This window comes from Mirounga leonina, unplaced genomic scaffold (assembly GCF_011800145.1).
Source record: "Mirounga leonina isolate KUSES-001 unplaced genomic scaffold, KU_Mleo_1.0 Mir_178, whole genome shotgun sequence".
In the NCBI taxonomy this organism is placed as follows: Eukaryota; Metazoa; Chordata; class Mammalia; order Carnivora; family Phocidae; genus Mirounga; species Mirounga leonina.
Genome location: NW_023270464.1, coordinates 28,542,434 through 28,553,054, shown reverse-complemented (window position 1 = coordinate 28,553,054; position 10,621 = coordinate 28,542,434). Strand labels below are relative to the sequence as shown.

Below are 10,621 nucleotides of genomic sequence, written 5' to 3'. Positions count from 1 at the left end.
CACTCACCGGGGTGTTCACACTCACTGCGTGTTCATACTCACTGGCTGTTCACGCTCACTGGGTGTTCACACTCACAGTGCTTCCTCTGCAGAGTGGTCTTGTCAGGAAGAAGACCTCTATGCCAGGAGCCCTGGGGTCTGCTGGGGGGCACTGTGGAGATGGCAGTGCTCCCTGGAGCAGTCGCCCCCCCTCCCCGGGGCCCCTGTGGCTGGGAGGGCCAGGGCGACTGTGGTGGTCAGCACAACGCAGGGCTGCCTGTGGCCTTGTGGCCCACCCGCGTGCCTGCAGGAAGGGTGGTGAGACCAGGCAGCGTGTGGGATTAATGTCTCTGGAGAAAGCACGATAGCTCTGTTCCGGTTTTGACCCCTTCACTTTTGTCCAGCCTTCTGTCTGGGCCCCAGCAAGGGCCAGCGGGACGTACCAGGGCCCACCCACCCTTGCCAGGGGGGCCCTCTCCACTGGTCAAATCTCAGGGCCAGGCAGGGCACCTGAGGCCAGAGCCCAGAGAGGGCAAGGAGCAGGGACCAGCTCAGCAGTGCGCACAGCAGGTCAGCAGCAGAGCTAGGCCCCAGAGCCAGGGCCCCTCCCAAGGACCTTCCAGTGCCACTCCCCCTGGGCCCACCACACCTGCTGAGCTGCACCCCAAGTACTGACCAGATGGCGGGGAGGTAACCTGAGGAGCAGTGGTTCTTTGCAGCCTGGGGCCCAGCCCTCTGGCAGCCATGGCTCATAGATAACCTCTGGGCAGGTCCCGCCCTGGCCCCCGCCCCCGGTGGACCCAGGGCACAGCTCTCCCACCCCCACACTGAGCCTGAGCGGGCAGCGCCCCCCCAGCTCTCTTCCTACAGGTGTGAGGATGTGCTCTGACTCCCCTCTGCCCCAGTGAGCCTGTCTCCCCAGTACAGGGTGCCCCAGACCTGCACGTGACTTTATTGTGCCGTGGCTTCTCCGCCTTGGACAGACTCTGTATGGTCTGCCTTAGTTACTTAGATGTTCTATGTTCTGTGACACATGACGGCACAGGAAAGTTCGAAAACAGAGCCAGTCAAGAGAAGAGAAAACACGAGCTGTAATGCAGCCCCTCAGAGATCATAACCATGACCCTTTCTGTGGATAGAACCTTGTGCCGTCTGTCAGACCAGTATTGTTCCTTCGTGGGTGTTTATCAAAAATTCGTAATGTGTTGCTTTATATTTTGCTTAAAATTGCTCTTCCTGGGCGCCTGGGTGGCTCAGTTGGTTAAGCGACTGCCTTCGGCTCAGGTCATGATCCTGGAGTTCTGGGATTGAGTCCCACATCAGGCTCCCTGCTCAGCAGGGAGTCTGCTTCTCCCTCTGACCCTCCCCACTCTCATGCTCTCTCTATCTCGTTCTCTCTCTCAAATAAATAAATAAAATCTTTAAAAAAAATTGCTCTTCCTTAGGCAAACTGTAATAACAGGTGAGAAGAATGATCTCGCCACGTCCTTAGTTCATGTAGTTGGACGCGCAGGTGTTCATGCCGCCCTTAGAGTTAGTGCTGCAGCGAGTGGAACCCACAGCTCTGGGACCATTTCTTTCTTTTTTTTTTTTAAGATTTTATTTATAGACAGAGAGAGATACAGCGAGAGAGGGAACACAAGCAGGGGGAGTGGGAGAGGGAGAAGCAGGCTTCCTGCGGAGCAGGGACCCCGACGCGGGGCTCGATCCCAGGACCCTGGGACCATGACCTGAGCCGAAGGCAGACGCTTAATGACTGAGCCACCCAGGTGCCCCAGGACACCAGTTAAATTTTATTTTTTTTATTTTTATTTATTTTTTAAGATTTTATTTATTTGACAGGGACACAGCAAGAGAGGGAACACAAGCAGGGGGAGTGGGAGAGGGAGAAGCAGGCTTCCCGCCGAGCAGGGAGCCCGATGCGGGGCTTGATGCAGGGCTCGATCTCAGGACCCTGGGATTATGACCTGAGCCGAAGGCAGACGCTTAACGACTGAGCCACCCAGGCGCCCCTGGGATCATTTCTTTGGGATGCATTTCCAACAGGTTTCTGGATCAAAGGGATAGACATATTTAAGGCTTTTGATTTTTACTGCTGACGCCCCCCCGCCCGCATCCGCACCGCCAGCCGCCCCATCACACTGGCTGTTGTATCATTGTCCTCTGTCCCCCGATTGTGCACTGACGGTCCCAGTCGGGCCACACGCGCTGTAAATAATGGAGCCCCCGTCGGTGGGGTTGCCCCCATCGGTGGGGTCGCTCCCAGGTCCTGTGGGAACTGCTCCAGCGGCTCGTTGCCTTGGGCGGATCCAGCTGCTTCTTGCAGCGTTTTAATTTGTACATTTTGGCAACTACAGTTTGGATTACTGATTTAATTTAATCATTGTTACGCACAAGCTAGGCCCAAATGTGGACTGCCAACCAGTGCGCGACTTCCAGAAGAATCCGTTCCTCCCGGTGATTTCCAGTGCTCTGTCACGGGCCACCCTCCTTCACACGTGCGCCTGTCTGCGCCCCACGGTGACCTCCTGTTCCTCCCAGCTGTTCCCACACCCGAGGGGCAGACACCCCAGAGGCTCTGGCTTCAGGGCCGTCCCCACTCTCCTGCCTTTATTGTGCCACACGGACTTCTGAGTCAGGTCGGCAAGTTCTCAAATGAACCTGCTGCAGGTTGCAGTGAAAGTTGCGTTCATTGGGCACAAAAGTGAAGTGGTTGTCACCACTATGGGATTCCAATCAGGAAAATAGTGGCACTTACCCCACCCCCTGAACGCCTCCTGTCCGTTTACACGCTTGGAGTTTATTTTATACTTTGTTGTTTTGGGGCGTCTTGGTGGCGGATGCTGCACGTAGAAAACTATCTGGCGCAGAAGGGCTGCTGAGCCCTTTCTCATTCAGATGGTTTTTAAACTGCTTACGCTTAGTTTTGGCAAACGGTTTGCCCCCTCCTTTCCAGCATTTCCCTACGCCACCTGTTTCCCTCGCTGGCCACGGTGACCGGCACTCCCGGGCATCCCGCGTTTCTGGGGTCTCTGGTAGGTCTGTTTAAGTGTGGTGTTGGTGTGGGATACAGCAGCCTTTTGCTTCCGTTCTACTAAGGATTTTAAGCTTTATGACTGATAAAAATTGATACTTTAAAAATGCTTATTTCTGTTAGTAAATACTCCAAAAATGCAAGCAGTCGGGCAGTGGGTGAAGGAGGAAGTGGCAGCCAGCCCCTCTCCTCACTCCTGTCTGCCCCACCTGCGGGCGCCATCCTTTGGGCGCCATGGCGTGCATGCTTTTGGGGGGTTTTTCCTGTGTTCGTACAACCATCCAGTCATAAATGCAGCTACTGAGTTAATAAAAATATTTTTTTTACCTATTGATATGACGTTAGTCACAGATTCCCGAACATTCCCGTGTTCCTGGTGGAAATCCGGCGTGGTCTGAATGCGTTCGTCTTCGGTACTGTTGGACCTGAGGTACCCACGTTGTATGAGCTTCTGGCACCTGCGTGTGTAGGTGCCGTCGGTCCGTTTTGGATGCTGCCCATTGGGTTCAGCTGGCAGGGTTCTTGCTGACTTTCTGAAACAAGAGGGCAGGCCCTTACCTGTCTGCCCCATGCACTGGGGTCAGCCCTGTCCCAGGCCTGAGGGCGGGACTGACGGCGGGACCGACGGCCTCCGTGAACTCAGCGGGGCCCTGCGCCGGGAGGGGGTAGCAGGGGCGCAGGTCCTCGTTTGGAGTTTCTCCCACAGCGATTCAGACTTCCAAATTCTCTTCGAGTTTTCCTAAAAAGAAAAAAAAATGGTCATGTCAGTTGGTCCTAGAGTCAGGGCAGAAGTTGGCCTCCCCACCCCGGGGACGCGCCAACCTGCCAGCCCTGCGCCCCTCTCCCCAGCCCCCCTGGCGGGTGCCCCTGACAGACAGGCAGCTGAGGGCCGGCTCGCTTTCGTAGCACCACCCTCTTGGACCCCCACACGTGAGGACAGTAGGGGGGAAGGGAAGTTGACTAGCCCGTGGGTCAGCCCACCAGTGAGCGAGGTGCGGGCTCAGCCGCCGCCTGACTCGACCCCACGGCACCTTGGAGGGGTCGGGCGATGCCCAGGAGCACGCAGCATCAGGTCGGGGTGGGGGGCGCAGTGTAACAGTTGGAGGTTGAACGCACCTGTCAAGTACGCAACACCAGGGCGCCTGGGTGGCTCAGTTGGTTAAGCGACTGCCTTCGGCTCAGGTCATGATCCTGGAGTCCCGGGATCGAGTCCTGCATCGGGCTCCCTGCTCGGCAGGGAGTCTGCTTCTCCCTCTGGCCCTCCCCCCTCTCATGTGCTCTCTCTCATTCTCTCTCTCTCAAATAAATAAATAAAATCTTTAAAAAAAAAAAAAGTATGCAACACCAGTTGCATAAATTGTGATTTGGAAGCCCGGTTCTGGTTCTGTGTAAAGCAAGAGCAAAGGACGCCCTTGACTGCCCCCTGGTGGGGAGTCCCGCGTGGTCCCGTCACCCCGCGCTCTGTTCACCCGCTCCCACCCAGGCCACGGGCTTCCGCTTGTTTCCCCTCCAGCTCTGTGTTTCTAAGCCACGGAGCTTTCTTGTGATTTCAGGACGTTTACGGGAATCTGTGGCCGACAGCGTGCTCGCGGCACTTTGGCACCTTGCTCTGAGCCAGCTGTCCATGGGCTGGGAGGAGCCAAATGGTTGGAACCCGGAGAGTCTTGGGTTCGAGTCCCAGCCCCACCACTCACTGGCTGGTGTGCTGGGGCAGGCACTTAACCCTCGGAGCCTCAGTTTCCTCCCCTGAAACAGTGGAGAGGGTGACGCCTGCATCTCGGGGCGGTGTGGGGGTGACACCGAGTCGCCCACACGGGGGACTGACCCAGAGCGGGGCCCACGGTGAGCACTCCGTAGACGGGGCTGTTGTCACCTGTGTGAGCCAGGCACGTACCTCCCCGCTCCGCTGGAGAGGGCTGGGTGGCTGTGTTGACGGGCCTGCCACGGGGTCGGCCACTTGCAAGAAGACCAGGCTTTGGGGGAGCAGGGCAGGTGGGGCCCGGAGCTCTGGGTCCACTTTGATGCCACCCCGACAGTCCTGGGCCTCGCCTGGGGCCTCACCTTGGGCCAGGAGCCCGCCTCAGCCCCTGCTCCGTGCCCCTCCTAAGTTGAACTTGTCTGGGGCTGGGAGTTGGCGCTCTTGTCTGGGCTGTTAGAGGTGTGGTCCCAGGGACACGGGCAGAGAGGCCTGGATAGCCGGGATGGCTGGGCGCCCAGAGAGGTGGGAGGGGCTGGGGACCGGGCCCAGGGTCCGGGGGCCGTTCACAGGGGCTTCCTGTGGGTGAGTGGGGGCGGGGGGACGGGGCAGCAGACGGCCCAGGCTTCAGCAGCCTTAGGCCTGGGCGGAGTGGTGAAGAGCTCTGCTCTGGACTCCAGGCCTTCGCTCCCGCCACGGACCCCGATGGCTGTAGTTGGGTGGTCCTAGACAAATGGCTCCTAGCCTCCTCAGGCCCCGGTTTGCTGAGCTGTGTATCTGCGCCCCCATGGGGAGCATTAAATGAGGTGACATGCCTAGCACATAGAAGGCCCTTACAGGAGCCCAAAGGGGGACACAAAAGGTCTGGTTGCAGACCCCTGCAGGTGGGGGCCGGCCTGGTAGGGGTGGTGCGAAGGGCCAGGACGCGACCTGCTTATCGGCACGGGGGTCCGGGCAGAAGCAGCCTCCCTCACAGGTCCCACGCCCTGTGGGCAGAGCAAGGGCCCGTTGGGGGGGGTGCTGTGTAGGAGGCCGGGGTGCAGGTGGGGCAGCATCGGCAGCTGGGGGCTCCGGGGCTGCACCCCCTCCAGCCCTTCCCCTCTGCCTCCCTCGCAGGCTCCACGCACGATTCTACGAGCTGGCCCCCAACCTCGTCCCCATGGACTACAGGAAGAGTCCCATCGTCCACGTGCCCATGAGCCTCATCGTCCAGATGCCGGAGCTCCGGGTACGAGAGAGGCCGCTGCTGCCGGGCAGGTGGGCTGGGGGGCTGGCAGCAGATGCCCCCAGACCCGGGTTGAGGCCGGCTCCACCCTCAGAGGCTCACTGAACCTGTCTGTGCCTGCTCGCTCCCCTGCGCTCTCTGAACATGTGAGCTGCGCCACGGGGGCTGCCTGAGGGGCTGTGCTCGCCCGCTCGCCCCTTTGTGGAATGGCCAGTCGGCTCTGCGTGGCGGAACTTGCCTGCTTTTTTTTTTTAAGATTTTATTTATTTACTTGAGAGGGAGAGCGAGTAAGGGGGAGGCACAGAGGGAGAGGGACAAGCAGATGCTGAGCATGGAGCCCGGCGTGGGGCTCGATCCCACGACCCTGAGATCATGACCCGAGCCAAGTCCAAGAGTCCCACACTGAACCAACCGAGCCCCCCAGCACCCGCTTGTGTCTGCCTTTTCAGATGATTCTCTGTCTCCGCCTTGTCTGGCTTTCGCCTGTCACCTCAGGCCATCCCCACCAACCCTTCTCAGACCTGCCGATCTTGTCAGAATGCCGCTCGGGGTCAGCAGGTCTGGGTGGAGGGGGCCGAGATTGTTTTCCAGCTGATGCTGCTGGACCTCACAGCACATGTACGTTCGACAGGAAAGTTTCCCTTAATGAGTTCCTTGCCCACAATGCATCCAGTGCCTGCCAGGGGTAAGGAAGACCAGCTTTCGGGGCACAACCGCATCCCGCTGTGGGACTTGGCCAGGAGCCTTTCGCCAGGCCTTGGATGTGTGACTCAGGATCAGGGCACCACGTGGCGTCCTTTCGGGCCCATGTCCCGGCTTGACCTCCATCCCCAGGGACAGTGAGGCCCAGGCTTGGCCCTGGCACGTGCCCGCCAGCCCAGAGAAGGGCCTGAGCTGTGGCCTGGAGGTCGATGCAGGGGCATGGGGCCCTCTGGCAGTCACCACGCAGGTGGTTTCTGAGCCTTCCTGGCTCGGCATGGAGTTGGGGTGGGGACTCTAGGAAGAGTGAGCCCTGAGAGACGTGGGACGAGAGGACGGAGTCGGGGGTGCAGCTCCTGGAGCAGGAGGCCCCGAGCGGGCTGATGATGGCCTGGGCTCTGACTGGCTCTCCGAGTCTTGCTGCTTGTCCCGGCCCCTTTCTCCAAGCCTTGGGGGCCCCACTTCTGCCTCCCACGACCCTGGCCTGACCCGGCTTAGCCCAGGGCTGCCCGTGCGTCCCTCTGGGCGTGGGGTGGCGCCCTGCCTGAGACGGGGCAGTGCCTGTGGTGAGTGCACCTCGGCCCCGCCAGCTCTGCTCGTAACCGGGGAGCCCCACGCCCGCCTCGCGCCCCCCAGCCGTCCCCTCCCCCACCCCCACCCCCAGCCAGGCAGGCCCGGCTCTCATTCCCGCTGCACGGGCGGCCGTGGGGGCTCAGATGGCTTAGCTCACTCGTCCGAGGCCTCTGTCCCGTGCTCTCGGTCACCCTGCACCCACACCACCGCTGTGGCTGTTTCCTGCAGGAGAACCCCTTCAAGGAAAGGATCGTGGAGGCTTTTTCTGAGGACGGCCAGGGGAACCTCACCTTCAACGACTTCGTGGACATGTTCTCCGTGCTGTGCGAGTCGGCTCCCCGGGAGCTCAAGGCAAACTATGCCTTCAAGATCTACGGTAGGGGCCTGGAGGGCACCTGTGGGGGTCCTGGGAGTTGGGGGGGGGTCTGTGGACACCACAGTGGGGGTGGGCGTGCCCCGTGGAGAGAGCAGCAAGGAGGTGCCAGGCTTCCCTGGGGTGAGACACCAGCGCTGTGAGCCCAGGGAGGTTGCAGGTCAGGCTGCGAGGAGCCAGCCGAGGAGCTTGGACCGGGTGCCCTGGGCTCCGGGGGGGCAGGGCAGTTCCAGGTCTGGACGCGTGAGCCAGAGGCCGGGGGCTGGAGAGGGCGCCTGGGCCGGGCAGCAGGGCTCCCAGGGCCATGGTCACGCCGGCCCCAGAGAAGACAACTTCACGCAGCTGGCCTGCCCTCCCATGGGGACACCGAGCTCCAGGGAGAGCCGGGCTAGTGCTAGCAGAAAAGCCACGCAGACCTGCTTGTCCCAGCACCTCTGACCAGCCCGTGGCTGCAGGCCTCTCCGGCTGTTTCATTCTGTAGCAGCCATGCCCCTTTCGGAGGCCTGGTCTGGGCACACGCGGCACCCCCTTGTGCGTGTGCATCAGGGATGGTGGCAGTGGGCCCACCGTCCACGAGCTGCGCCCCACTGCACCCATCACCCTCCAGCCTCGGACCCCTGGCATCGTGTGTGGGGCATCACGCGGGGCAGGCTGTTGTCTGCAGCGAGGGGCGTGGGGGCAGGCGGGGACAGGTATGGGGGCACCCAGGCTCCCTGCTGCCCCAGCTGTGGAACAGCAGGAAAGGCGACTGGGACACGGGGTTTGGTGCTCAGGAGAGTCGCGGCCTGACTCGCAGCAAGCGTCACCCCCTTCCTGGGCCTCAGCTCCTTCCCATCAGAGGGGCCCAGGAATCCAGCCGGCCAGTCAGCCTGCACATCTCCGCAAAGCGTCCTGGCGCCCCTGCGGGGGTGGAGGTCGATCCCCCCGCCCCGGGCCAGTGCCTGCGGGTGCCTGCCAAGGGGCTGGCTCTGGGGTCCAGCCCCGACCGGGGGTGTCCCTTCCGGTCACGTGCCTCTGCAGGACCCTGTTTCTTCATCCGTGTATGAACCTGGACCTACTGCTCGGCTCGTGTAGGCGCTGCCGCGAGGCAGAGTGCATGCCATTCGGCTGGCCGCCAGGCTCTCCGTCACTCCTGCACGTGTCGGGGTGTGGCCCGCCGTGGGGGCTCGGCGGTGGGGGGCAGAGATCTGAAAGCCCCCCGAAGGTGGTGTTTGATCTGAAACTTGGAGGACGAATGGGCATTTGCTGGCCCGACGGGTAGGAGAGACGGAGATCTGGGAGCTGAGCTGCAAGCGGTGGGCAGCGTGTCGTGTCACCGCCGCGAGCCGTGTGGCCGTGCTTTGGGCAGTGTGGTGCCTTCTGCCAAGTGGGACCAGAGCACGCAGCTGCTCTGTGCACAGAGACCAGTCTGGGCCTCCTTTCCAGGGCTTCCGAGTCTCCTGACCACCGCCACGCCTGGCGGGGGGCGCTGCGAGTGCAGCTGAGAGAACGTGGCCGTGGGGGGTGAGCGCTTAGTGGCAAACAGGCCTGGTCAGCGTCCTGGCTCCCCCCCCCGAGCCGCCCTCTGACCTTGATTCAGTGGCTTGGCCCCCTGGGCCTGTTTCCTCCACTCCAGAGGGAACATAGGGCCCACCGCGGGCTGTGGCCAGGAGGGCCAGGTTTGGACCTGTGACCATCGTGGGGTCTTACGGGGGTGAGTGTTGGCTCGTCGGATGTGCTGTTCATCCTGGGCCGGGGCACCGGGGGCGGGATGTCGGAGGGAGCCCCGGCCTGAGCACCCCCTGTCCCTGCCCGCAGACTTCAACACGGACAACTTCATCTGTAAGGAGGACCTGGAGCGCACGCTGGCACGGCTCACCAAGTCGGAGCTGGACGAGGACGAGGTGGTACTCGTGTGTGAAAAGGTCATCGAGGAGGCCGACCTGGACGGCGACGGCAAACTGGGCTTCGCGGACTTTGAGGACATGATTGCCAAGGCCCCCGACTTCCTCAGGTGCAGGCCCGTGGCTGGGGCTGGGGTCCCCGGGGACAGCTGGGCCCACCGCCCGCCCTCCCCCCCAGAGGAGGTCAGCTGTGTCCTCCCCGTCCTCCTAGGGGACTGTGCCCTGGGCCGGGGGCCAGTGGGCTTTCTGCTGAGGGGCCCTTCTTCTCTTTCCAGCACCTTCCACATCCGGATATGAGGACACTGCCGAGGGCGCAGGGGCCCCGAGGCCAACCATCTGGGTCTGCTGTCTACACGAGTGTGACCTCTGAGCTGTCCAGAAAAGAGGCTGCGGCCTCTGGGGTTAGACCCACCAACATTTTCTTGGCCCTTTCAGCAAAAAATCCTTAACCAGGGAAGGCGGGTGTGGGGAGCAGGGCCCTTCCCAGGCCCCGCCACAGGCCCTCCATCTGTGCCGCCGAGCCCCCCAGACCGCAGTCCTCTCCCTGTCAGAAACGGCCCCACTGGGAGGGGAAGGCAGAGACCTCACGGGGCAGGGGATACAGACGTGTCCCAAGTGCTGGGCAGGCGTCCTGATGGCCCAGGGCAAAGCAAAAAGGGAAAGAGGACAAGGTTTCACGAGCTATGCAGTCTTTCTCCAAAACCCACAGCTGGGCTGCCCCCCAGCCCCGCCTGGTCCCCTTCGCCCCCGACCCCCCAATGTGAAGCTGTGTGGACAGTGGGCCAAGGGCTCTGTCCCTGTCCCTGGCTCTGAGGCCTGGGCACCACACCCCCTGCCCCCCAAGATGTGGAATTCTCACTGGTGCGTGCTGTCCACACATTTGTGAATTCCCGGTAGTAAAGCACTTGGACGTCCCCGTGCTCTGTCTGCCGACATTAGGACGTGCTCAATGGTCCCTTGCTCTTGCTCCTTGAAATCCCATCACTAGTGGGTCACCTCTGGGTCACTTCTGGGTCAAGCGTCGCCTTCCTGTTTTGGGCACTAACGTTTATTTCGATGCTTATGCTTTTAAGAGGGAGACACATTGGCACCCCGAATCTCCAAGTGAGCCCCACAGGGGACGTTAGGTGAGAACCATGCCCGTTTCCCTCATGACAGT

The 10,621-nt window shown here is 61.5% G+C and overlaps 1 protein-coding gene across 7 annotated transcripts in view; it reads left to right on the top strand.

The window, feature by feature from the left end:
* Positions 1-10,417, top strand: part of CIB2 (calcium and integrin binding family member 2) — a 17,401-nt gene extending 6,984 nt beyond the window's left edge. For 3 of the 7 annotated variants that reach the window (XM_035024294.1, XM_035024299.1, XM_035024297.1), the window contains 4 exons: positions 5,826-5,937; positions 7,435-7,582; positions 9,377-9,572; positions 9,738-10,417. In XM_035024294.1, coding sequence (XP_034880185.1) covers positions 5,826-5,937; positions 7,435-7,582; positions 9,377-9,572; positions 9,738-9,759 — 478 coding nt within the window. In that variant the 3' untranslated portion in view covers positions 9,760-10,417. Of the gene's footprint in view, positions 1-2,935; positions 3,015-3,358; positions 3,444-5,825; positions 5,967-7,434; positions 7,583-9,376; positions 9,573-9,737 lie in introns of all 7 variants that reach the window. The other 4 variants (XM_035024296.1, XM_035024293.1, XM_035024295.1 and 1 more) reach the window with 4 other exon arrangements.
* The last annotated feature ends 204 nt before the right edge of the window (positions 10,418-10,621 follow it).